The sequence below is a fragment of the Lolium rigidum genome, chromosome 4, assembly GCF_022539505.1.
Source record: "Lolium rigidum isolate FL_2022 chromosome 4, APGP_CSIRO_Lrig_0.1, whole genome shotgun sequence".
NCBI classification, from domain to species: domain Eukaryota; kingdom Viridiplantae; phylum Streptophyta; class Magnoliopsida; order Poales; family Poaceae; genus Lolium; species Lolium rigidum.
Window position 1 is genome coordinate 274902013 of NC_061511.1, and position 27500 is coordinate 274929512.

The 27500-nt window shown below is 44.4% G+C and overlaps 3 protein-coding genes across 4 annotated transcripts; 1 reads left to right on the forward strand and 2 right to left on the reverse strand.

The window, feature by feature from the left end:
- Positions 1–7197: 7197 nt before the first annotated feature.
- LOC124650650 (sm-like protein LSM5) lies at positions 7198–9936 on the reverse strand. Its single transcript, XM_047190165.1, has 4 exons — positions 9817–9936; positions 9527–9650; positions 7603–7675; positions 7198–7496 (listed from the first exon to the last, which is right to left on the reverse strand). The coding sequence occupies exons 1-4, from the start codon at positions 9851–9853 to the stop codon at positions 7464–7466; spliced, it is 267 nt and encodes an 88-aa protein (XP_047046121.1). The 5' UTR covers positions 9854–9936; the 3' UTR covers positions 7198–7463.
- A 2940-nt stretch (positions 9937–12876) lies between these two features.
- Positions 12877–15884, forward strand: LOC124707792 (probable folate-biopterin transporter 7). The gene is made up of 2 exons (XM_047239485.1): positions 12877–13168; positions 14413–15884. The coding sequence occupies exons 1-2, from the start codon at positions 12892–12894 to the stop codon at positions 15450–15452; spliced, it is 1317 nt and encodes a 438-aa protein (XP_047095441.1). The 5' UTR covers positions 12877–12891; the 3' UTR covers positions 15453–15884.
- Positions 15885–16955: 1071 nt separating this feature from the next.
- On the reverse strand, positions 16956–25410 carry LOC124650651 (carbon catabolite repressor protein 4 homolog 4-like). 2 transcript variants are annotated; one of them, XM_047190166.1, is made up of 10 exons: positions 25045–25406; positions 24892–24971; positions 24734–24786; positions 24552–24601; positions 22514–22583; positions 18811–18932; positions 18453–18562; positions 17968–18118; positions 17677–17824; positions 16956–17277 (listed from the first exon to the last, which is right to left on the reverse strand). In XM_047190166.1, exons 1-10 carry the CDS (start codon positions 25272–25274, stop codon positions 16987–16989), a joined length of 1305 nt encoding a protein of 434 aa, XP_047046122.1. In that variant the 5' UTR covers positions 25275–25406; the 3' UTR covers positions 16956–16986. The 2 variants fall into 2 exon arrangements, with proteins under 2 accessions (XP_047046122.1, XP_047046123.1); XM_047190167.1 differs by lacking the exon at positions 16956–17277 and adding an exon at positions 17486–17586 and having other exon boundaries at positions 17622–17824; positions 25045–25410.
- Positions 25411–27500: the final 2090 nt, after the last annotated feature.

Here is a 27500-nt window from a genome sequence, read left to right on the forward strand (position 1 = left end):
TTTGATATTTTAGTTTTCCTTTAATGTGTCAACTAAATCGCTATAATCATTTCTGTGTGGGAAGCTTAAGGAATTTGTTAACTAACTAAAGCTGCAATTTTAGAACGTTTCCTCGTCTTAACTTGCAGAAATCTAAGAATTAGTTTACCCAAGAAAAAATATGTATGGACTAGTTTTTTCCTTTCCAAAACTAGTGTGAGCTTTTTAGAGGAAAGAGAACATAATGGGAATGAGCTGCTACTGTTTCCATATTACTAGGTATTTACATATGCCTACATTTCACCAGTAAGGATCAACTGATTTGATGATGTCATCGGGTATCCCTGTGCAACTTTTCATAATCTATTATGATGTGCATGCAGAAGCTGGAGGTTAAACTCTTGTGCACTTGTGTCGGCTTGATGCGATCATAAGATTAATAAAAGCTACCGTCATCAACAATCTATGTTTGATGTGTGTAAAGTGCTAGGATGTTTGGGAAAGCCCTATGTTTATTCATTGGCAATAATGTATCAAGAAGATAGTAGTTTGACGCCAAGATCTTGGTATGGCACAACATTTTCTAAAATGGCTACTTGCATGCACCTTGTAAAGTAGTTGTTGCAAAATAGACAATTGAAGTACCTCCTCCAGCCCAGGTAATTTGGGCCGAAGGGAGTAACTTAGGGAAGTATAGCATAGTTTCTGATAAGTTACTTACATTTATTGCTGAACTGAAATCTTAGTACATTTCAACTGTTGAGCAGGTTTGATGACCGCAGTGCTCACTTCCAGTGTGTTTGGTACCACCAATGGTTTGATGCGGTGGCTTGTGAGAAATAATTTTGTGTATCCATACTTCACAGAACATGCATAGAAGGCAAGAAAATCGTATGTAATATACAGTGGCTAATGCCCAGGAAACAATATGTAGCTGTAGAGCTGTCTGTATATATTTCTGTTGTCTACAGATTTGAGGAAGAGACCAGAAATAAGAATGTGGTTTTTGTATGCTGAGATATGTATTTGTGCACATATATTGGGACTTTTGTTATTTCTTTATTTAATTGTACCTAATTAAGCGTAGAGGCCATGGTAAGCTTAATTAGGTACAATCTGTAGCAGTGTCAATGTTCATTGGAGGACAACATTATTTAAATGAGAACTTTGTCAAATAAAAGCCAGCATGATCTCTCAAACTAGCATCTTGTTGATACATTTTTAAGAATGCACCATCAAAGGTGTACTAATCATATAGAAGAAAGGACTAGATGGCCGGTACACCGATAAAAAGACTACAACTTCACGTATCCGGCATGATACATCTTCAAGCGGCAAACGACGCACACTCTACAAGGTCAATGATAAACAAATCACCTTGCCCAAAATCCTACCACATAATAGTGAGGAAATGAAGCACATGGTTTTAGGATTGTGTCATGAACCAAGCAAGGTACCATCGCAACTTGACCTCGACTCCAAGGCAACCCGGGCCAGCATACCCTTTTTGTGACTACGGGTCGGCGAGTAGAAGGTCGGATTCTAACGGACTCATGGAAGACGTCGACCAAGCTGCGCCCATCCTAGACCACTTTTTCTAAAATACAACGACATTTTAGCGCCACCACCGATCTGGTGGACCAGACCCAGGGATTCCCGCATCCGAGGAGAGGAAGGCATAGTGAAGGCTATTAACACGCCTCCATGGAGAAATTGGCGCCTGGAGCCGTTGCCGTGGTAGCACCGGCCGCCGCTGTGCAGGGCATTCACCTCGGCCATCCACCGATACTCCGTTACATGGGCTGGTGCCTTGTGCACATCAGGTTCTTCTATCATATACTCTCTCCATTCCTATACATAGGGTGGAAATAATTTTTCAGAATTTCAGAGAAACAAGGGAGGCAATTCAAGGTGAGAGAGCTAATTAAGAAACAAATCTCAGGATGTATTTCGGGTATGTTTGCAAAGATTTGCAATCACTGGGCTCTCCTTAATCGGCGAGCCAAAAGAATTTCGCCATATGCATAGAAGGGGAGGGAGTACTCAAGTAGCCGGGGCATATATACAATATATTGCTACTGAAGTGTACTTTATATTACGCCACAGCTCCAAAGTTGAACATATTTAGCTTTCAACGTTAGACGGTCGTTTTACAGGAAGAAAGTAAAGCTAACACGGCCTAGCCTTCTACCGCAGCAAGATCGAAAAAAAAGAAGTTCCAATTGCCAATACCGGACTCGGTCAGATGAGTCGTTTCCGATATCAGCAAGGGCTTGGATTCAGCCGTTTCTCAATACCAACTACTCCGTAGTTTGCGTTGTAGTTCCAGTTGGAGTCGGCCAGGAAGTTCATAACCTGGACTAATAAATAGCGCCGTCCCGCATAGATCGCCAGGAAGTTCATAAGCCTACAGCTAGCTACAGCAGCACAATCGCCAGAATAACGAGCAGGGGTACTAGATTACTTTTTGTAGATGGACAGGTTAGCCAGGATATTCGGTGTACAAGTCAAACCGCGAGACGATGAAGAAGCTGAGGAGCAAGCAGATCCGTCACCGGGAGATTACGACTGCCCTATGCCCACCGCCGCCGAGGAAGAGGCGATGTTCCAGGCCCTCGAAGCAGAGAGGGTTCGCATCGTAGCACACGGAGAAGAACTAACTAGAGCTTACCGCAGGAAAGAGGCGATGCTACAGGCGGCCCTGCAGGAAGCGGAGAGGAGTCGGCTCGAAACACGCGCAGAAGAAATACCTAGAGGCTGTTACCGCAGGGAAGAACACAACCAGGGGCCGGATGTTGTCTCGGCCTTCCCTCGAATGTTGGGGAAGCGGATTTCGGATCCGGTAGATTTCCATCAACGAGCCATGTTCCTGGTCCATTACGATTACGATGCTCGCCGCCGTCAACCCACTGCAGACGAGCAAGCGGCGGATACACATTAACTTGAGTTTGATCAAGTTTTAATTTTTTTAGGAAACGCCCTATGTTTATTCATTGGCAATAACATCTTTTGTCAGCACTGAGGCTAATAAATCTGCGGTTTTTTGGTGAACGGATGCTCAATGTGCCTGAACAAACATTGTAATTTCTTAATTCCCTTTTTTTAATGTTATAGTATTATACTACTTCAATGTGTTGAGGAAACCGGTCCAATGATTATCTGTTGATTGAAGATTAACGCGCACATAACATGATTTGAAAAATACGCAGCGAGCACCAACTATGCACTAACTCATCGATTGTAGATCGCATCGTAGAAAAACATATGCATCAAACGTACATGGGCAACAACACTATCAATCCTCGTGAGAAGTTTGCACCCAGGCAAAGATAGTGTTTGGATTAGCGAGAGATAAGATACCAATCCAGCCAAGGACCGGGACAAATTCCAAGAGAGGGAGATATCTGTGTTTGACCGCGAAGGGCGGCTATACGGCTTCGAGTTCATGTACTATGACCGAGACTTCTACCATCTCGGTCGTCTCAGAGTGAAGTTCGAGCGCTTCATAGTGGGCAACAACGTCATGTGTGACATTGTAGAATTGGGCAAGAAGATGACCATGCAGATTTTCGCGTTCTGGTCGCCAAAGTTGTTGCGGGAGGGCAAGGGTTTCCGCGACCTCGATGATCTTCCCCACCACCGTGCTATAAATAACCTCGCCGGGGACTCGGGCAGGGCCGCACATCTACAACAATGGCTCCTCTGTCTCCCCCGCACCGTCCGCCGCTCACCACGTGGGCCCAGATCATCGAGGCCGCCCTGGAGAGATACCCTGCCATCCCTGCAATGAGTGGTGAGGAGGAGTGGGCCGGGGTGGGGGGTGGGTGGGATGACAAAGCCGTTAGCGCAGACCCTCTTCGTGATTACTGTTGTATGCTCACCGCCGCCGAGGAAGAGGCGGTCTTCCAAGCCATGGAAGCGGACATGAGTCGCGTTGAAGCATGCGCAGAAAAACTAGCTAGATCTTACCCCATGGCACAGGCGATGATATAGGCCCTGGAAGCGGGGAGGAGTCTCCTCGAAGCACAAGCAGAAGAACTAGCTAGAGGTTGTTACCCAGGGAAAGAACGCAACCAGCGGCCAGACGTTGTCTCCCTATTCCCTGCTCCCGGCCAGATGTTGGGGGAGCGGATTTCGGATCCGGTAGCTTTCCTCGTTGAGCAAGTTATGTTTCCGGTCGATTACAATGCCCGCTGTGCCGTCTACTCACTACGGACGAGCAAACGGAGGATACACATTAACTAGAGTTTGAAGTACTTTCAATTTTAATAGCGTGTCTACTCTTTTTTTTCTCGAGAGAGAAAGCTATCATGGCTATGTTTATTCATTGGTAATAATAGTTGGGCGTGTCTTTAATGACATATTTTTGAATATGCTGTTTTACAGTTTAGGATTACGGGTTTTGTTCTGCACCAACAATTTTTCGATCCATAAACACGAGTTTGGTGAACTGAACTCGGTGTTTTCAGTTCGTATGTTTACGGGCTCTGTTAGAGATGCTCTAAAGTCGTGGCTTGAATCCATTAAATATGGCAAGAGTTTGTGTCAATCACGCATCAATATTTGGGTTTCCGAAACTATCTCTGTATCCTTAAGTAAAACGGGCGCCGATTTATCATACGAACTCCGTTTGGGACGTTCTTTTTCGTCAAATTAAACTTCAGAAAGTTCTTTTCCGTTTGAGGCCATGTTCGGTTCTATTTGGGACAATCTCTAAAAAGTATCCTGAATGGACAGATTTCAGGGAACTCTAGATTTCACAATAATGGCCGGTTTTCTTCTATATTTGCCTATTTCCTACGCAACAAAGTATAAAACAAAAACTTGTGCACGTTTACAACTATTAATAGGTTAGTCCCAATAAATATAATAAGTTTGCACTATAATAAATATTTTAGTAGAAGGTGGTGAGGGCTTGAGGCCATGGGGAGACACGGGAGACACGGGATTATACAGAAATTAATGTGCATGGTACAAATTAGGAAGATTATAATTGCATTTTTTTGGCCTTTTTATATGTATTGCTTGCTTCCTGTTTAGGAAGGTCAATTGATTGCATTTGTTACTCGCTATCCCCGGTCTTTCATTTAATGGAAATACTAGCAAATCTTGGTATATCGATGATCAATGAGAAAATCTTGCTATTTAATGGAAATAGCAACTCCTGTTTAGGAAGATTATAATTGCAGAGTTCATGCTATAAGAGAGCCCTGCCAGATGCAATGTCTCCATGTAGGCCCTTGTGCATTCCTTCACAAATAGTAGATCGGCTATGCAGATGGCGATGGCCTACACCTCCGTCGCTCTCCTCATCCTCTCTGTTTCCCTCCCCGTTGACGCCTACGGGAACTTGAATCCCAAGCAGCTGAAAGCGGAGTGCGACAAGACACCGTACCCCGGATACTGCCTTGCCATCACCAAGGCCAGATATTACGATCCGGACTACCCCATGGCCACGGCACAAGACATGGCCCAATATCTGATGTCCATCGCCGCCCGCATCGGCCACGACCTGACCACCATGGCGCGCGCTGAGAGCGTCAGACTACCGGGCGGCAGCGCGCGGCGGAGATGCATGCAAAGATGTGCGGCGGGGTTCGACGCCGCCGCCTCGAAGCTCGATCTCGTCGACCCGGAGCTCGTGGACAACAGCAACGAGCCGTTCCAGCTGGTGTACCACTTCGTCCAAAAGAAGAGGAACGTCTTGGCCGAAAACTGGGACGCCTGCCCGGGCAAACCTACCGCCGGCGATATGGTTGCCAAGCAGAAGCACTTCGTCATGCTCATGGACGTCATACTCGCGCTCGGCAAGCTGCCTGATCCTCAACCTCCGCTGTGATCCTCGATCTTATGTTTCCGCGCCAGCGAGTTCATTGGCTGAATATGAATAATTAATTACTGATACCATCTGTGCTAGGTATCGCCTTGATTTCTATGTTTATTTTGTTTCCCATGTCTCGTGCAATATGCTGTCCTACATGCTAATTGCATATAAATAATTTTTACAGCACAGAAAATGCAACCTTATGTACATGGACTGGGTGCACTACTTGACTTTTCACACTGGGGCCTTCTTTCTTAAAAGAGACCAACTGAGATTTCCGCCCTCATGGATTTTTGTAAAAAAAGAAGGGTCGACTGATACTTGTTTTTTATTGAGCAAGCGTTGTCATGAGTTATGCAAAATTAAGTGAGATGATTTTTGTTGTAGGAATTTTTTATCAAAATTCTTGTAGTCCTTTCCTGATTTATTTGATTAAGTTGATAACAAGCCTTTTATCGTTTCTATCTAGATTATTTATTGCATGTGACGAGTAATTTAGGAAAGAATGAATAATTAGCCTATTATTTTCAATCAAATCCCCGATTTTAGATTTGTGCGTTTTTAACTTATGCGTGTAGCTTTTTTTATTTTGACTTATGCATGTTGCATTGTTGCTTTTTGGCTGGCGTGGAGTGATTGATTACATATTACTGCAAATGTGATTTGCACATTAAATTCTCCAGATCTGCTTAGAGTCAATGTCTTGGGCTCGGTGATTAAATTGCGACTTCATTTAGATCCTTATAGATGTGAGAATGATTTCTCTAACTTAGTCTTTCCTAGGACCTTCATGCGCTTTCATAGGATCTAAATCAGTCTTCACCATTTCGCTTTCCAAAGCCCCTCGCAATAAATTTGTAAATTCGTTTCACATAAATTCTGATATTTTTTATCTCCTCGAAAGAAAATGAGTTCGATCAACAACACCAGCCTGATCCTCAACCTCCGCTGTGATCCTCGATCTTATGTTTGCACGCCAGCGAGTTAGTTGGCTGAATATGAATAATATCTGAGCACATCTACAGTTCAAAAAACTTGAGTGTCATGGCTAAATTTTCAGCAAAAGAATGCAACTTTTTATACGTATTAATAATTGCTGCCAATGTCATCAGTAACAACGTTCCAGCAGGACGTTTTATGATTGAGACCAACCACATCAAAAACGAGACGGTGAGATTACTTGCGAAGATCCTACTTGTGTTCACATACTCAGAACTTGAGTTTTCGTGTTGATTATGCAACCGGTTTCAACCAAAAAATCCAAAATAGACCGTACAAACGTTTAACCCCACATTTTTAAATAGTCGCAAGGAGTGAACAAGCCAATCGCCTAACACCAACATCTCCAACGAAAATGCGAAGTTTGCATTGCAGAACCATAGGGAGCAACCTGGTTTTCACAATTCTAAATTTAATTACTAAAACCACATTGCAGAATGATTACGTTAAACATCAACTACAAACTCCCATAGCAAGTGCAGAATACATTGCCAAGTCATACAAGTGCAGCAATTGCAGGTGCAATCTTTCAGGTCAGTAAGTTCCATACAGAAGAAAGCACATTTGAGCATGAAAACATCCAGCGCTTTCAGAATACAGGGCTCAGGGTTCACTGCGTCACGTTTGGCCTCAAACAGGATTAACCACCAGAAGTTCTAGCTCAAGCATCTGGCGGTGAACCACCAGGAACTAACTGTAAGGATAAACAAAAGCAAATGTTAGACGTGGATATTCGATTTAGCTATTAGCCTAATTGTTTTAGCACAATCTGTTCATGCTGTTCCACAGCAAATTCTTACGATGGCTATGTTGTTGCCATTAAGGAGGATTTGATCAAGTTTCGTTATGCGACGACCCTCGGCAGTATACTCGCTGCAAAACAATCAGAGGAAAATAGAAAAATTAATAATAGACTTATATTTCAGAAGAGAGTCCTAAAAAAACAGACTAAAGTATGTAAGAAGTTTAATGAGAAAAAACTACTCCAATAAACGTCATTGTGAAGTTAATGAGCTGCCAAATTGGTTACTTAGAACATTTTGCAACTTCTCTGCGTCATCTAAGGAAAAGTAAGATCCAACAATATCATGTTAACACACCCAACTAAGTATCAGGCATTCAACATTTCCTAGACAATATACGAGAACTGCAAACGGAGGCAGAGCTACATGTAGCCCTTTATTTTCCAAAATTCGGAAATCATAATTTAAAGTTTCAAAAAAATCTGAAAAAAAAATCCTAGATGAAGACAATAATGAAATCTACAAACGTGAAAAATGTCAATGTGAAATTCTTTGTATTGTAGACTGCACAAAAATGACAAAATATAGTTTCGAAATGTGCACTATTTACTATTCTCAGATCCACACATTTGTCATTTTTGTGTAAACTAAAGTACTAAGAATTTCAAATTGAGATTTTGCATGTTTGTAGATTTCATCATTGGCTACATCCAAGATTTTTTTACATAATTTTTTGAAACTTAAAAATATGATTTCTGAATTTTTGAAAATAATGAGCTATATGTAGCTCGGCCTCCATTTGTCCACTCTCAGACAATATAACATTATATTATGGACCACCCTCTCAATATCTTTGGTCAACTAGTTTAAGATCAATGGAAATTGAAAATCCATTGAATTGTCAGTAGAGAATTACTGCAAACTAGTGGAAAACTATCGCCAACATCTCCACAAATTTGCAAGATCGTCTAGACAATATAAAAAAAAATAGCATGTCTTCTATTCTAAGCAGAAAACTGCCTCCCAGCCTTCTTCTACAGTTGTCTCTCTCCAGTCTACATTCTATCAACAACTAATACTACAAATTGTCAAGGTTTTTAAGTCACTTAATTCACCTAGTCCGTGCAGGGAGGGTGGCTAATGCCAGAATTTGGGGGGAGGGGAGGAAGGGGAACATTTTAGCACTCCGGTTCTGGTTTAGGTTCCCATTCTTGACATGCTGGTGTCACCGTGAGAGAGAGAAAAAATCATGGAAAGGATGTCGCAGTGGTGGCTCCAGTGAAATAGAGCATCACCCCACCTACCTTCTTCTAGTTGGAATGGAAGGCATAGATTGCTTGGAGAAGTATGGACGCACAGGATGCCTTAAAGGAAGCAATAGTTTTTTTTATTGGGCCTTCATGGGGCGATTAATCCCAACTAATCACCGACAAATCAACCTAGTCTCCTAGCCGATTGGTGGCGGCTCGACTTGACTTTGCGACTCAAGAACCTTGCAAACTGCTGCAAATGAGTCGCAAAAAGAAAACTTGTTTTACGACATCTTTGGAAGCCAATCAAGCGTCACCATGAGCTACACATCATGGAACCAGCAGCATGAATGCTCTTGTTCTATCGACTGGAAAAAACCAAACAGTACCTTGTGCCGTATCACCATTGTTGGTGAGAGTAGCTTATTTTCAGTCTATCAGAGACAAGATGAAGCATACAAACTCCACAAGCCTGCCTAGGACCCATCAGAAATAAGATATTCTGCTAATTTGGTGCAGATTTTTTACATGTTTTGCACTATGGTCACATATATATGATACTGCTACAGAATATATGTACTTACAAAATTCAAGTAACCAAACGGGTATAAACAACCTGACAATTTATTCAAATAAACGAGAATTACCCTAAGATTCTACTATGTAATAAAGAACCGATGTGCATCGATCTAAAGAAACTAGGGTTTAGGGTTTGGGTGATGTTCACTCACTACTCAGTGACGTCCTCGAGGACCATGTTGACGTAGACGTCGAACCCGCAGAGGGTGCCGACGAGCTCCTTGTCTCCCTTCATGATCACCCAAATCTTGGATCCGATGCACCGGTCGATCAGCTCTGCTCAACGCAACCAGTTCGCACGCGCGCGCGTGGACACGCGCACGAAAATAAGAGGCAAGCACGTGAGTCGCGAACTCGAACGCAGGAACACGGGGAATTGACGACGGAGCCGGGGGGATCGAAAAAGTTTTTGCGAGATAAAAGCGACGCTTTTTCTGCGTACCTGAGGGGAGGAGCTGGGAGGGGTTGTTCTGAGACATGGCGCCGCCTGCGATGGATCGGTGGCGGGAGGGGTCGAGGCCGATGCGAGGAGAAGGGAGCGGCTGCGGCGGAGACGAACGAGGAAGAACGGCGGCGGCGTCGGTGGCGGCGGTGGCGGAAGGGTTGGGGATTTGGGGGATTTTGCTACTGCGCTGCTGTCGGTAGGTCCGTGCAAACGGGGGGGGTGCTGTATGCCGACCTGGTCGGCGCGGACCAGGCGCCGCACACCCTCCAGGCAGGTTGTTGGGCCGGCCCAACATTCTCAGTTATTTTTTTGCTATTTCGTTTCTTTCTGTTCGATTTTTCTTTTTACGTTTTTAAAAAGCTGATTCATTATAAAACTGATTTTCAAAATCTGGAATTTTCAAATTTAGTTTTTTCTAAAATTTAAATATATTCAAAATTTGAACATTTTCCGAATTTGAAACTTTTTTAGATTATTTTCGAAATTTGAACAATTTTTGAATTTTAACATTTTTTTCAAAATTTGAAAATTTTCGAATATGAACATTTTTAAAATTTTGAACATTTTTCACGTTCGAACGGTTTTCAAATTTGAACGTTTTCAGATTAGAACGGTTTTCAGATTTGAACGATTTTTAGATTTGAACGGTTTTCAGATTTAAACGGTTTCCACATTTGAACGGTTTTCAAATTTGAACAGTTTTTAATTTAAATATTTTCTCAATTTAAACATTTTTTAAAAATTAAAATTGTTGAATCTGCAAAAATGTAAACAAAATCGGAAAAAAAGAAAAGAAAACAGAAAAGGAAACCAGAAAAAAAAGGAAAAACGAACTGCTACAGACTAAATAGACATAAATGGGCCTGGCCCATACCCGACCAGGAGGTGTGCGGTGGCCGGTAGCCACCGACCTGGTCGGTGTATAGGTTTTGCCTGCAAACGGGGCACGCTGCTGTCGATGCCGATGTTCAGCCCACTCTATATCTGGCCCAATAGAGTGTAGTCTGATCTCCGCCCATAAGATTAAGTGGGCTGGTCGGCCCATAAGATTTTAAGGTTTTTTCTGGTATATCTGAAATTAAAAGTAAAATAAAAATTTGACCATTACACCTTTGCATTACTCATGTAGACATACTAAAATAGCTTACATATTAATATGTTTTGGTGATTTAATTTTGTTATCTCGCCCTCCCCAAATTACAGCAATTGTGTTACCAAATGTTCATTTGGTACTCTTTATTTGAACTACCTTTTTGTCGACAAGTGCGCCACTTTATTTCTCGTATTGGTTTGTATTATCTCGTAGTTGTGTTGCCTTGGGCATAGTAAGTGTGATTTCCTAACTTTATTTTGTTGTACCATCTTCAGAAGTACCGTGCATTGCATCATGCATAGCATGGCCTTAACTATATTTTTGTATTGTATTTTAATTTGCTGCATTTGGTTGCACTATATTTAGTTGTGCTGCCTTAAGTCCAGCGCATCTCCAGCTAGCAGCCCAACACAAATTGACGTGAAGTGATCGTTTGCGTTCGCGTGGTTAAAATTTGGGGCTGCCCTCAGCCCCCAAGTGGTCCGACGTAAATTGATCGGGTTGTTCGCGGAGACGCATTCCTGGCTCAAATTTGGGTCGCGAATGCGATCGCGCAGACATGAAGCGGTTAGCTACCAAATCCAACAGACCGAAACCGCGCCCTCTCACCTTCTATGCATCCTTAGGGCGACATCACCACCCGCTACCCCCTCGTCGTAGTAGCCAACCTCTGTTGAGGCCACGACTTGCCGTAGTCCACGCTCATTGTCGAGTTAGGGGAGAGCCCTTGCCCGCATCCTCATGTGATTGTTCATCGCTCATTTGCTCGATCGGAGCGCCCACCGACCTCGACTCATAGGCCCTATTCGGTCAATTGCACGGTACAATACCGATGGACTGTTCGGCCAACTAACAACAATTCCGCTCGAGATGCTCTGCATGGAAGTCGTGGACACCGCGTTCGACGAGACGTCGGTGCTCATGGGTGCCGCTGCCCCCCTCATCCATGAGCACAATGCCAGGTAAATGATGGTGTATCGGGGCTCAACGAGGAGCCGATTGGCCAACATGAAGTGCAACCGAGTGGGCGTCCACAACCGGTTCTATGTGCTATGATACTGTATCTATCTACATATGATACCACTATCATCTCTTTCATCATTAATTGATATGATACATCATTATTTTGCATGCATATAGTACATGATAGTACTATTTATGATACTGCTGGAATGAATCTTGTGCTGGTTCAACCGAAAAGTGTATTTGGCACATGAGCACCACTGCTCCTGATTTTTAAAAATCATATTTTTGGATTCCAAAATATATGAAATTAAATACCCACACACATATAAACATTTTGAAGATACGGTAGAATTTTTAGTGAAAAATATGTTATATTTTAAGCTATACAAAAAAGACAATTTTCTGACAAATATATACATCTATACGTAGCCACAAATTTGTTTTTTTCCTGTAGCTCAAAATACAATGCAATTTCTACCGAAACTTTGCATAAATATTCAGAACATGTGTATGTATTCATGGAATAAATGTGATGATTTTTTGGAACGCAGAAATACAGTTTTTAAATATTTTAAAAAACTGAGAGCACTGGTGCTCACGTACACCAAATTTGCTTCCTCTGGTTCAACATTTTATTTCGAGGAACAGCACATCGTGCACTAGTCGACGAATGGCTGCGGCCCAGGCGATACCGTGACGGGGCCCGAAGACGTCCCAGCCCACATGTCGGCATGATACAGCGCAGACTCCACACAGGCAGGCTCACGCGTGTGCGTGTTGGATCGTCTGGTGCCATCCATTCCCCTGCGTCAATAACCAAATCGCACCATTTAACACCTACGCACGCACGTGTCCTTCCGTTCCATTCCACCCCGACGGTACCGAAACATAATCAAGAACCACCACCACCACGAGCTCCCTCATCACTCTCTTCTCCTTCCGTTCCCCCGATCGAGAGCGGAGCAGAGGTCCGGCGAGGCGGCGGGGATCGAGATTTGTGGGAACAAGACATCATGGAGAAGGAGCAGAAGGTGGGGGCGGAGCGGGCGGCGGCGGCGGCCGCGCAGCGGTGGGTGATCGGGGCGGGGTTCTGGGTGCAGGGCTTCCGCCTCTTCCCGTGGCTCGGCGTCAACTTCTTCCTCAAGGACGGCATGGGCGTCGCCGCCTCCTCGCTGCAGATCCTCCAGGCCTCCGCCAACCTGCCCATGGTCGCCAAGCCGCTCCTCGGCCTCCTCTCCGACGCCGTACCCATCCGCGGCGGACGACGCCTGCCCTACGTCGCCATCGGCGGTACGTCTTTCCTCCCCCTTTCCTTTCGCCGCTGTTGTCGCAATGCCATGTTCAGATCTGCAGGCGCCAACTTCTGTGTATATAACCAACCCACGCCACGATCGTCTCCCTGATTCCGTACCTTCCTTACTTTGGTAAACGTAGAATGTTCGGAACCGCCCTCGCGATGCAGAACCATAATTCACTCCGCAATTTTCACCCTCCTGCTCTGTTCTGTCTATATTGCACGCGCAATTTCGCTTTTTCACCGCTCCGAAATCCGAATACTGAATTACTGATTAGGCGAGCGAGGTGTATGCGTTCTAGCACCACCAGAGCAGAGTAGGGACCTGCAGCAGAAACTGAATATCTTTTCCCTTTCGCGCTGTCTCTGGAGAGCTTTCCACATTCTTTTCTTGCGTGCTGCTCGCCTGTTTGTACATGGGCGTCATGAGGCGAATGACAGCACCGCAAAGAATATACTCGAACGCTTTGTCCTCCCGATTGTTCCCATGCTTTTTGTTTTCTTTCACTCTCACTTCACCTTTTTCGTTTTTTCTTCTGGTTGCCAACCAGTCTCATCGTTTGGCCGGTTAGTCTTTTAGAGCAGCAACCTTGCGTCAATATTTTCTCGATCTTGGATGTGGCCCTTGCCGACCACTTTAAAGTGTCATGATCAAATTCTAAGAATGGATGGGTGGTGTGCTGTCATACTCAAGCATCACGTAATCTTAAAACTGCAAGTCATCAGATTCTACGCTTATGCCAGAATATCTAAAGTACCATCAAATTTTGATTCACTAGCATCACTTGGGTCTTTTACTATCAGTTTTACTTTGCATAATTTGGAAGCTAGCTTCGTCTGTCTGTTGATCCCCTCTCGTTAACTAACAGAAAAATATAGCATAGCAGATATTCAAGCGGCACATTCTGCGAGACAAGTGGTATATAATGACTGTACGTGGGGATTTTAGCGACTATGATATCTTGTCTTTCCCAAACATCTCATGACCATATGGGCACAAATATCCCAACTAAGCAATACAGCTTGATAGGCCAAAGTTTAGGAGTTTACTGATATTATTTGCACAATCAGATGCATGAGAAATTTTTTAGTGTAATTCACTCGTGATAATCACTGACTCGTTGTAAGAACACTATAATTTATGCTTCTGGATATGCTTACTGTAAACTACACCACAATTGTTTCCCCTTGTATAGCTGACTGTTGTTCTAACATTACCTTGTTATTTCTGCACTTGCAGCTCTCTTGCAGGCGGTTTCATGGTTAGGAATTGCGCTCTGGCCGTCTCTTACTCTTCCAGTCCTTACCATTTTTCTCCTCTTGAGTAACTTTGGTGCATCAATATGTGAGGTTGCCAATGATGCCATTGTAGCGGAGGCTGGGAAGCAAGCGACCTCCTCCTCAGGGGGGCAGCTTCAATCCTTTGCCTGTATGTTTGGCTCTTCCGCTGGAGCGTTAGGAAACCTCCTCGGTGGCATTGCTCTCAGTTACTTTTCTCCCAAGGCCATGTTTCTGTTTTTTGCAATCCTTCTCGTGCTCCAGTTCTTCACTACTGTGGCTATACCTGAGAGCTCTCTCAAACTCCCAAAGGCAGCTACTAATGCATCAGTTGTTTCCAGCATCCGCAAACAAGTCAAAGAGTTGTCATATGCGCTATGCATGCCTGAAATATTTTGGTCAATCATATGGTTTTCAGTGTCTTATGCTGTCATACCATTTCTACTTGGGACCATGTTCTTCTATCAGACTGAAGTGTTACGACTAGATTCATCCGTTATCGGTTTATCCAAGGTTTTCGGGCAAGTAGCTCTCTTGGCTTGGAGCATGGCATACAACAAGTGCTTCAAAGCAATGCCTGCACGTAAGGTCTTATCAGCTCTGCAGTTCATCACAGCGGTCATAATGTTATCAGATGTGTTATTTGTTCAGGGAGTATACAGGAAGATCGGAATACCAGACTCCATATACACAATTGTGTTCTCAGGGCTGCTAGAGGGTCTTATGTTCTTCAAGGTGCTACCCTTCAGTGTTCTTATCGCAAACCTTTGCCCTTCTGGGTGCGAGGGATCAGTTATGGCCTTTGTCATGTCTGCACTTGCTCTGTCGACTATTATCAGCGGATATCTTGGTGTTGCGCTTGCTGAATACATGGGAGTATCTGGAGATGATTTCTCAGCATTGCCGGTTTGCTTGTTGATTGAGGCTGCATGCACAATGCTGCCGCTATGTTGCTCATCATTGATTAAAGAGAGGAAAGAGAAGGAGAAGAAACAAGAGTAGAATCCATTAATAGGATCCAAAGATGGTATTGGCGCCTTTGAGGCTTCCCTCTGTGCTTGTTTGTGCCGTACGGGGTTGCCAAAAGTTCTGTTTCCTGATGTGATTATAGCTGGTAGAAACAACCTAAGAGAGGATTAGGTTCTTCAGTTTTCAGTGCTCCGAGGCTTGCCAAGAATTATCTTAAAAGGCGAGAGCAGATATACATGTGTGCTATCATTCTTCTATAGATAAAGTATTATTCTTGTGTACTAATTTTTTACTGTTTGTATCTAGTTGAAAATCCTGCATATTGTGTACTCTCTTTATGGTCTTTAGTCTGCTATAGTTACATTTATTTGTTCTTGGATGAGCCACTATGTTCATCTTGTATATTAGAAATTTAGTAATTTGGATGATCATGAATTGTGGAGTAATGGGTCTCATTTTGTTGGATGTCTATGAATGTAACCATAGAAAGCTACCATGGTAAGCTTTTCTTTGCTCCCTTTTGTTCTATTTGCTGCCGAAGAAGTTCCAGGCTAAAGCTTGTTTCGGTCACCTTACAGATTTTGTTATGTTCTTTTTTACAGTAAGTTACTTGTAAGAACTTAAGAATAAAGAAGCATTATCGTCGTTTAAATACAATACTGGCTGAAGAATGTAATAGACTATCCCAGCCCTCAGCCATTTGTCTTAACTTGACATATGTTGGCATGGCCATCACACACCTCTTTTAATCTGGAACCAACCCCAGGCGTGAACCTGCTCCTGCTGTAGTGCTGTTCATTGGGCTCCGTCGCCGGAAGGTATACTGATGATCAACATTGACGCTGCCTTGTTTGCTTCGTCAGGAAGTATGGGCGCTGGTGCAGTGGTTCGCAATCATGCAGGAGAACTGCCTGGCTGCTTGTTCTGCTAGTTTCTAAAATTTTCATCTACCTGAGCTTGCTCAATATATTGCTGTTCGTTTGGTCTGCCTTTGCACAAGAGTTGCACAGTTTGATTGTCGCCACAGACTTTACATGTGGTACAACGCATCCAATCAAGCTTGTGAGATCGATCAGTCTGTGCTCCAGTCCTTGAAGATATCAAGAGTGCAGAATGTTGCAGCACATTGTTTAGCACGTTCGTCTGAGTCTTTGCTTAGATCAGTGTGGCACGGTGTGCTCTGGATTGCATCCGGGCCTTATTTGGTTGATTAATAAAGCACACCCGTTTCCCTAAAGAAACTACCTGAGGGCCAAGCAAAAAAGTAGGTTTCGCTGATGACACCCTGGAACGCAGACACCTAAAACACGACAACAAACATGTTTCTTCCCGAAACCGTTTCCATTCATATCACAACAGTCACACAAAAGACAACTACAAAATATCCACTTATCAATTTGTTCTACAAGAGAAATAACAATGAAAATAATATGGCTGTGAGATATTGTTGCATGCCCGGCAGCCTTATGAGTTATGATTTACTCTGACCTGCACAGATCATGGCCAACAATAGCAGGGCCATTCGCCCCACTGTCGAAAAAGAGCAACCCGCCTAGGCAGCTAGGCGCTAGCTGCTGAGAACCTGAAAATCTGCACCAATTGGCAAATGATCACTAGGATGGTGAAAGTTGGGCAGGCCTCCCTCCACATCCGCAGAATCCCCTCGTGGGAGACAAAGCAGGCTAGTAGGTTTTACTGAACTGCCGTCCAATAAGAATATGTAGTCCAATGTTCCAGTAAAACCTGGAGTGTAATTTGTGTACTCTGGCTCCCCTCCGTTTGCAGCATAGAGGCTGCGCAATTTGAGGGGAACTTCATCCGTAGATTCCGAGTTAGCTGATACAAGGTAATTGTATACCTGGAATTGATTGTACAAAATTAGTTAAGGTGATACAAACAGCAAATTTGTGATGAGGTAGCACATATAAAAACATAAAGCAGCTACTCGGAATCTCCACGAGAATCTGTTCATCGTGCGAATAATATGTTTACATAACTGAAATAGATGTTAGCACATGGACAAAGTTCCCAGACCTACAACAATGCCATTTGCTTAAAGAAACATGTCACAAGTCACGGGACCTGGATTAGACTAATTCATAAGATAGTCTCAACATATGCTGTTGACATGTCACAAAATATTTGACAACAATATGTGTGTAACTATACTCTGCAATCTATATAGAACTTGATAGCAATAATCATTAACAATAGTAGAAAAATCTTGAGAATGCAATGCAAGAACTGCAACCCATACCTTATCACCAGGGGTGGAGTTGAAATCACCAGCAATGATCACAGAAGGCTTACAGGTAAACTTATTTGAGATAACATTCTCAAACTCAGAGACTTTTGAAAGAAGATACTTTGCTTGAGCCAACTTTACATCAATCCATGCTGGATCCCTGTAAAATTAGAATAACATGAATAAGAAACCTAGCTTCCACTTAAGAAATATAAAACAAAACTGAAAAGATGAGTCACTATCAAAACAACTCTAAATGCAAAACAAAAAAAACAACCAGAGAACATGGGAAATTTAACTTGCCAATAAATATGTGTATTCGCCACAATTAAGATATGCTCACAAGGATCGGTAAGCTTGAAAGCAGCAAGTAAACCAACACAGTCGCGTTTCAATCTCACACGTGGATCATTTGGATCTCCATGTTTGCTATTATCTTCTTTTCCACTAGATTCTGTTAAAAACATCATACAAAATAAACTTAAGCACAACATCAGAACAAAGAGAATGTCCAACTATACAGACATAAAAGAACTGGAGCACTAGATATTGATGAAAAATAATGCAGGTACAAGAAGTAGAGTAGTAAAGAGTGAATTAAGACCAAAAGGAAAACTAGCCATTTGTGACCATGCTACTTGACCTTGGATATTTTTTAGGTTATTATTTCAAAGATTTAAATTAGTAGGTTTATCTCTTAGTGTCCAGTTCACAGCTTCAAATGCCATGAAATGGGTTCCCACGATGTGGTCCGTACAAGAATATCAGGTTCAGCGACTTCATATTACCTTCTGCTGGCGAAGAATTATCTGAGGTAGCACTAATTACATTATCACTAGAACGATATGTTTCCACCAAATCATTATAATGTATTACTTCTTTCTGCATTAGTTCCATGCTGCAAAAGTAACAAATATGTCAGGAAAATTAACTGCATCATGTAAGAAATAATTTTGCGGGAACTCTTTCTTTCATGCGCAGCTTTGTACATTACTACCCACTTATTTGCAAACAATGTGTTTGCAAGTTGAATACAGATTACAGCAAAGCAACACATATATTTGCAGGGAGAGAAGTTCACTAAGGGGTTGTCCTGAAATTAGTAGCTGATGCACCATGTATATTAGTTAAGCGTACATGTTTTACCTTTTCGGTTTATAGAATATACCACATCCATCCCGTTTGTCCCCAGATCGCTGGACATAAATACTTGAATACCCGGAACTTTCCATGTTTTTCTTGTAGAAGGTTTCATATTCGTCCAACTCCTGTCACAGCCACATATATTGCTTACAAGGATGAACCAATAATATGTTCAAAGAATGGTGTAAAGTCTACATTAAGAACATCTCCAATGCACAATAGCTTCAAGTAGTATATTTAAAAAGAATGTTGCATATCAGCTGAATTTACTACCGAAAACAACACATTCAAATGCATAGCAGTTTCAGTATGGTCCCACAATATGAAGTAAAACTACACTTCTTCGAATTAGGCTTTCGCCCCGCTTTATAAATAAAGCCACACACGGCCAAACCGATACAAGGTAGAGGGGGAGACCTCTTTACAAAGCAGATCAAAGATAAAAAACAGAGAATAAAAAGGAGATGTCACACCCTCCAAGGTACAACCGACACTCCGAACTAAAGATGCACCCCGCCTCCTTGTGAAACCACCGGACAACGTCATCTCGTACCCACCAAGTTATTTGCCGGGAAGGGCCGCCTGCCCTCCCGCTCCGGGCCGTGGAGCGCCGATCCTGCCCGCAGACAACAAGTACCAGGAACCAAGACCCCAATGTCACGTGTAAAAGATAGGAAGCCGCCAAGTCCACCCTTCGCCGGGATCGAAGCACCGAGAGAGGATCTAAGCATGCCCGCCGATGACAACGAGAACCGCCCACGGGAATCCAAGCTCCACGACGACGCCCCCAAGAGGGTGACGACACAAGGTGCCGCCGTCGCCGAGACCAAGAACGGTCAAAGGTTTTCACCCGGAGCTCAAGCACAGGGGAGCAACCACAACGGTGCCCCCAAGAGGGACACGACACCCGCGGGCGCCGTCACCGTTGGCGCCAAAGCTCTAGGCTTTCGCCCGAAATCGACTCCCGCCGCACGATGGACCGATGTGCAGCCCGCCGTCATCAAACAGAGCCTCCGAGACCAGATCTGGGAGCCGCCACTGCCGAAGCACCACCGACGCCAGGAATCCCCGCTGCCCACTCCACGCCATCCCCATGTCCCAGGAGATAAGCCACCACCACTGCAACGTCGCTCGCCGTAGAGCCAAACGTGCAGCTTCCAGGGCCGCCGCCCCGGCATCCACGCCCAACCCATCAGCCGGCAGCCACCACCATACGGACCAGCGGCAGGGGCAAGGGGCGTGAGAGGTCGAGCTGAAGAATGAGCGGACACCGATCTAGCACGCGGTGGCTGCCAACCGAAGGCCCGCCTGGCCCCGGACTGGTCGCGGCCAACGTACGCAGAGAGGCCCGCCAGGCCCAGATCGGGCCCAGATCTCGCCCGCCTGGCCCAGATCGGGCCCAGATCTCGCCGGCGCCGCCCACCTGCCGCGCTGCGCCGCCCACCGTGCCGCCAATGGTTGCCGCCGTCGTCCCCCAGCCAGACCCTCGCGCCTCAGCCGCCGCCGTTGTACTGCAGGCCCCCGCTGCCGGAGATGGAGTCGAGCCCGCGCCGCCCGAGACCAGCCGCCGCCGCCGCCACAGCAGCAGCAGCAGCACGCCGCCCCGAGCACGCCGACACCACCACGAGGTCACCACGCCGCCGGAGGACCGACCGCGCCGCCGCACCCCTCGCCAAGTACGTGCCCTCGACGGCCGCCGCGGCCCGCGCCGTTTCTCCATGCGAGGGGGAAGGAGGGCCCCGCCGCCGCCAGCGCCCAGGCTTTGCCCGGCGACGCCATCCGGCGGCGGCGAGGAGGGGGAGGAGGAGAGGTAGGGGCGGAAAGGAGGCGGCTAGGGTTCCCTCCCCGTCGCCCACGGGAGCGACGAGAGAGGGCACGGGTGTCTTCTTGAGTAAAACTACACTGGCTACACCCAATTATAGATTCTGGATGGGTAATAACAATGAATCTCTTGTATCTTTATAGCTAGAGCCATTGTCCACAAGGGAGCGTTCCGGATATTATAGCCATGTCCTATAACAGTACTGGCCACTCCTTCTCCACTGTCTGCACTTAGCACAGCGCATAACACACATACATCACTGACTGTGCTGCCGCCCCTGGTACACTGTCTTCCACAAAAGGATGATTACTGGTAAGGTCACCATGAGTGAGAAAGAGTGCATAGCTACATTGAATCTCATATGCACACTTTTCATCAATCGACTTGGTGAATTTTGCTTCACAATGATAAGAAAGCTGACATTCGAGGATCAAAAGCAATGTTGCTATTAACATTTGACTTTCACAAGCCAGTTATCCTTGTTGTAACTTTTTTTGACACCTCTGGTTTCAAACACCGAAGATCTAAAGAGTCAATAAGTCATGCTTTCATGGTTTGTATTTGTATTGGAAACAAAAAACCAAATGAACTTCTACTTTCTTGTTCCACATGAGATATCTGATCTCATTGAGCTTATCTTATACACCTTATATCTGATCCCTAGCCAAACTCCCCACCTGACAATGTACTCAAAGCCTTGGATGGAAGCTAGTTTGTGACACATATTTTTATTGTGTAAAGGAGGGGGCTTGCCCCTCTTCCGACCCACGAAACAAGTAAAATAACACTAGAAGTAGTGGTATTTCACTAGCACCTCTAAAGGCTCACATAATCAGATATATTGTCCAAACATGTATTTTTATGTATAATATACTATGCACTGTACATTCAATAGAATCAGTACTCCCCTCTTCCTAGATATAGGGTGTGACGATAGGTATTTATGAAAAGTTCTAATTGTAAGGTGTATTGTGGGTTAGACTCTTCCGTTGACACGCCTCCGCTGAAGGATCACTCTGTTCAATAGAATCAGCGCTTGGCTCGCCTCTCCCAGCCCACAGAGGAAGAGACGCCGGCGAGAGCGTTTTTGTGCCGGGAACAACCAAAGTCGAGGTGACAATGAGGCGCACAGCGGCGTGTTGGTGCCATGCAACGTGTGTGGCCATGTCCTTGTAGGCTTGACGTATTTTTGTATAAAGCATTGCATGGTTGTAGATTTTTCTTGTAAAACATGCTTGAAGTGGTGGTGTTGGGGTGGTGTGTGCAATCTAGCTAGTTATTCGATCCGAAATTTTTAAATCTGCATCATTTGTCCCATTTTCACCTCATATGCCCTTCTTAAATTGTAGTATCCTCAAACATGCTCTCGCGGCTATACAGCGACTTACATCGACTATACACTGAGTTGCAGGGGTTGGCAACTCACTTTTGAATCGCAACTCAAAAGGCTTGTCCCCAAATTTAATTTAGGAAAATACTTCTTTGAAGTAACTGTGCATATTCAGCTCAAAAAAGGTAACTGGGCATAACAGACAGTGCGGAGTGTGGCCCGTGGAAAAAGCGCCTACTAGCTCAGATAATTTATAGAGAAAAAAAAGATAAATCAGCATAGGCCACCTAATATCGCATTACAGCCCCAAGATTGCACATTGGTGCACATGCCATCTGGTTATATTATCTATTCATTCACAAACAAACAAGATATAGAGGCATTCCCTTACAAAAACAATAGAGGCATGTTACATGAAGCTGACATAAAGTACAATAAGAATATAGATATGATCCAAAAATCATCATATTCGGCATAGTAATAACAAAAAAAAAACTAGACGCAACCACACAATAAAAATTGTTGTTATTGAAACACCAGAAACAAGAGCCAACCTGTATGCACATGAGGTCAGCTTGAAAACTCTTGAGTTCTGCTAGGACGGCTTTGGAACGAGCTTTCCATCTATTATTCCAACATGAAAGTAAAACATGAATTCCGCAGCTAAATGGTAAAATGGTAAAATTGGGTAAGAACCGAAAAAGATAAAGGGGAAAAAAGAATTGTTTTCTTTAATCCCAAAATAAATAAGCACCAAAAATATCAAGCATTTGCTAGTTAAATTGTGAAAGATGGTTATTATGGCAATGTAGGCACAGTAGTAAAGCAACAATGGGTCTATACATGGAGGGCGTGGTGCTCAAGTATACTTCCAGCTATGTAGGAGTCCCTGTGATTTTAAAAGGTGTCCTTTCAAAAGATTCAAGGTTATTCGAGGAGTCTCAGCTTTGTGAGGAGGCGCTTTGGGACACTCCTTACAACAAATGCTATGATTTATATGAGTGGGGGAATGAGCCATGGAATGGGTAATCAGCACTAACGGTTTCTCAATTCTGGTTTGGGGACAGCAGGGCATTGCTAATTTGCTATAGCTTCCTACCTACAGTCGCACACCTTACACCGCTATAGCTCCCTAATCTCAGTATTGCTATAGATTCCTAATCTAAGTAACCTACCTGGAGATTTAGGTGAGGAAGAAGGGGGCTCGGATGCATGGGGATGGTCAGACGGATCAAAGGGCATGAGGTGTGTGAGTCACACAATCTCGTCAAAAGAAGGTTGTGGTCGTGGTAACTAGGCTTAGTACGCACATTAAAAAAGTTTCCCTAATGAAAGGATTTTTTGGAATAGCAAAGATCTTCGTGACTTGGCTAAGCATCGGTTTATCAATGAATCCATTTGGGAGCCTAAGCAGGATTGTGTTGCCTTGTTGGCAACTGGAAGAACAAACTTCGCCCCCTCATTGTAGATCCGATGCATACTTTTCAGAATTAATACTTCAACACTTCATGTCAAAAATTTGATGTTAGAGATTTCTATTTTAAATTCCATGGATGGTCTAAGAACTGTGGTTTTGAGTATGACTTGGTTGTGCTATGAAAACTGGAGTTTGCATGTTCAACCCTACAAATGTTGTATTACCATCTCATGTGTAGATATTGTTGTGCTATGAAAATTGGTTGTCTTTTGGGGAAATGAATCTCATGCAAACACTAACTACCAATCAGTAAAAGTATTTTTTAGATGATTTTATGCTTCTTTCATGCTTAATCAAAAAGTAAAGTTAGGGTGGATATTGCAAAGACAATTGGAAAATGACAAAGCGAATAGGTCATGCATATTATCTAGAACAAATGTAAGTGAACATACGAAATAGAAACTAAGGTTATGTTCATTTGTAGTCAGAATTTTGTGCATCTTAATGCTGAGTCCGGGAACCCAGGTGGCAATGCAAGCTTTACTAATCATACATTTAGCTTATATGTTTCTGGATAATAAGAGGCAACGCAAACTTTACTAAGCATACACTTAGCTTGTATATTTCTTGATAACTTTACAAAATGCGCATATATGATAAAAGAAATAAGTACATTGCTCATGGAATTCTGAATTATGAGATGCAAGTTATAAGAAAATAGGGAACTGGTCACTACACCTTCAAGGCACGATGCTCAATCATCAAGAGGTAACTCAGGATACCATGAGTTCAATGGGGATATCAAATCCAGACGAATAGTATTAATAGTTTAACAACCGAATTTGTTATTTCTAAGTTGGCCAAGAAATTGCAGTTCCTAAGTCTAAGTCGACCAAGTTATACCAAACAATTGTAGATATTCTTTGGATGGAAAAAAATCAACTTTCAGGATCATCGACATATAAAAATAAGAATTACCCAATCGACATAGAAATCCAACATTACTTGAGATTTGTTTCCAAGAAGGCCAAGTTACATATGATTCTAAAATGTGTTAATACTTGCTGTTTCGTTGGACACAAAAACCAACGGACATGATAGTTCGGCCTAAAAATAAGAATTTCTAAATTCGCTAAGAAATAGTTAGTCATTCCACTTAATAACTATGATCTTACTTGAGAGACGCGGACGGAGAATGCGGGAAGAACGCGCTCTTCACATAAACCTGCAGTGCAGAGCAGATCATTATGTGCCGTAAGGTTGGTTCGTTCCCTTTCTTCCAGGGGTTCAATCCATCACTATCCATAGTTCCATACGCCTGAATGATATCGAATGAAATAGCAGAAGACCGTCATACCTGGGCCAGTATGTTGTAGGAAACCAGCCTGAACTGGTACCCTTCCTCTGCCCCTGGAAAGCCAAACAGGAAGCCATCAGTGCTTACCCCCCCAAATACATGAGCAGACGAGCAACGATGGGTCCGTTTTATCAGGGTAGGGCGGATAAGAAATTTACCGGCATCAGATTCGGTTTGCGCTGTGGGGAGAGGGGCAAACCTCGGCTGCGCCTGGGCGCTCATCCGCCGCTTGCAAAGCCTGAACCGCCGTCAGAACATGAGAAGAGGAGAGGAAATCGGGGGAACAGGGGAGTGGGGGATGCGCTGCTTACGGGCGGAAGGGGAGCCGGCGGCCGCAGGGATTCGAGGGGCTGGATTTGGGGAGGAGGAGGCGGCGGCCGAGGGAGAGAGGGAGGGTAGCCGCCCAGATTGTGTGGGGTTTTAGCATCGGTGGACGGTGGTCGTTGGCACACAACCAAAAAAGAAAGGAGGCGAGCTCTGGTTCTTGCTGGCGCACTACCAAAAAAGGTGCTGGTGTCCGGGTCGGACTTCCTTTTCTCATGTTCTTGGACGGATCTTCTACAAAAAGCTCTTCTCTTTCTGGGACGGATCTACAGGACGAGCTCCCAGCCCGGCGACCATGGCGGAGGGCGCAACAGCAGCAGGAGCGACGCCTCTCCTCCCGGGCCTCCCCGACGAGATCGTCGTCTGGGAGATCCTCCTCCGCCTGTCCCCGCAATGCGTCCTCCGCTGTTCCGCCGTCAGCCGCTCCTGGCGCCGCGCCACCTCCGCCCAAGATTTCCTCTTGGCGCACCACGGCCGGCAGCCCACCCTCCCCGTCGTCTGCGGGTTCAGAGGACGCTGCCAAAGCATCCTTACCTTCGACCACCAGGCCGCTGACCCCCATCTCCAGCCCGTCGCCCGGTTTGACGATTTGGAGGGCTTATACCCCGAGACCTCATGCGACGGTCTTCTCATCCTCTCCGTCGCTAGCGAGGATGGCGACTGCGTCTCCGTCTGCAACCCAGCCACGCGTCAGCATGCTTCCCTGTGGGGACCGCCTGACTTCATGCTATTCTCCTTCTTGGGGATGTATCCACACCGCCCTACCGGCGAATACAGAGTGTTAATGCACCGGAGCAGCAACGACGAGGAGGAGCCTAATGGTAGAGTTGGCTTCTATATCTTCACGCTCGGCTCCGACCAGCGAAGGTACATTGGGGGGGAAGCGGCGGATTTTCTATGCGGCACACCTGCCCTCGTCCGTGAGAGCTTGCATTGGTCTCCATCGCACCATCAGGGCCAAAGCAGCCTGCTATGGGTATTTGACACCACAACTGAGTCGTTCCGGGAGATGCGTGCTCCAGATGTTCCCACCAAGTCGTACATCTTTGAGATGGATGGCACGCTTGGCATCTATAGCCATGACGATGCTATGCAAACTGTTGATATATGGGCGTTGCAAAACTATGAAGGTGAGGTCTGGGAGAAAAAGTACCGGGTTGAATTGCCGATCGCAGAAATCAGTGGGCAGTTAGGAGGGGAGGAAGATGAATTGAATGTGAGCGTGGTGTCGGCAGATGGTGATGTCCTCTTGCTGCTTGCTTGTGGCCGGTGGCTGTTTTACGTTGACACTCATGGCAAGCTGGTTGACAGCTTCCTTCATGATGGGCAACAAGTATATGCTTGTAAATTTCGTCTCAAACAAACTCTTGTGCGGCATAACTTCTTCACGGCACTCGAAGGTTATGCTGTGAACGCTTCACCACCTTTCATCTGATTGATGTTGATTCTTCAAAGTGGTGGTGCTTCTTAGCTGCCTAGCTAGCTGTTGTATCCTTTGAGTTGTAATATCTATGAATTGGACCAAGTATAAAGATGATGGCTTCTCCTTTTTATGTTGATGTATATGAAGTTGTGGTCAGAAGCGTGATATGTGCTTGCATGAAATATATGCTTGCTTCCATACCCAGGGGGGAAGTGACTCCAGCGTGTGTTGGTAAAATTAACTAGTCATTTTGCTCTGATTTTATAATTTTGCCAACTCAACCGCCTCATGTTTATTTATTCTTGGCCTCAAGAATTGACTTCACTTTGTTGAGGTACTTCTTAGTACAGAATTGCTAGGAATCTATGTTCCTCAAATCCCTATTTCTTTAGCTGAAGATTTGACTTTACCTTTTTATCTAGTGGTATTCTTGATAGTAAATATTTTGGGTGTTTCCTGTTTCTACCCTATGTTGTAGCTGACGTTGATGAGAAGCAGTTTTCCTCTGTGACTTGCAAGCTGTATCTGATTTTTAGAAGGGTTTGGAGCACGACTCGTTAAATTAAATGGTTGCATCATAGATTCATAGTACACTTCTCAATGAGATGTTATATTAATTCAGTTTTCTTCATTAATCATCTGCATCTGGTCAGGAGAACAATAAGCTTGCCATTATAGCGAGAACTGGACATGGTTCTATTTTTCTCGTTCTGAGGAGCTGTAACGTTCTTCTAGAAAAGATTGGCACTACAACCTGAAAATCTATAAGTACCTTTTTGTGTATCCATTCTGGCAGTGTTTTTACGTTGCGTTGTTTGGAGCGATCCCTTATTATTTCCCTTTGCCTGCTAACCATTTTAAGGGTTAATACTTCATGCAATGCAAAATCTGAAAATTAAATTGAGAATCGAAACCTGTACTAATAAGCGCAAAAATGGTTTGCCATGGTCTGGGTCATGTCCCACATTGTATTCATGTCTCAAGCAGGATAGAGTCATGCCAATTGTGTGACAGTATAGC

Coding starts and splice junctions, on each gene's coding strand:
- LOC124650650 (XM_047190165.1), bottom strand. CDS start 9,853: ATGTCTCAGAACAACCCCTCCCAGCTCCTCCCCTCAG. Junction 9,651..9,816: donor CTCCCAGCTCCTCCCCTCAG/GTACGCAGAAAA, acceptor TGCGTTGAGCAG/AGCTGATCGACCGGTGCATC. Junction 7,676..9,526: donor CTCGAGGACGTCACTGAGTA/GTGAGTGAACAT, acceptor ATTGTTTTGCAG/CGAGTATACTGCCGAGGGTC.
- LOC124707792 (XM_047239485.1), top strand. CDS start 12,892: ATGGAGAAGGAGCAGAAGGTGGGGGCGGAGCGGGCGGCGGCGGCGGCC. Junction 13,169..14,412: donor GCCCTACGTCGCCATCGGCG/GTACGTCTTTCC, acceptor CTGCACTTGCAG/CTCTCTTGCAGGCGGTTTCA.
- LOC124650651 (XM_047190166.1), bottom strand. CDS start 25,274: ATGAGAAAAGGAAGTCCGACCCGGACACCAGCACCTTTTTTGGTAGTG. Junction 18,119..18,452: donor TAATTCTTCGCCAGCAGAAG/GTAATATGAAGT, acceptor TGTTTTTAACAG/AATCTAGTGGAAAAGAAGAT. Junction 17,278..17,676: donor ACTCCACCCCTGGTGATAAG/GTATGGGTTGCA, acceptor AATCAATTCCAG/GTATACAATTACCTTGTATC.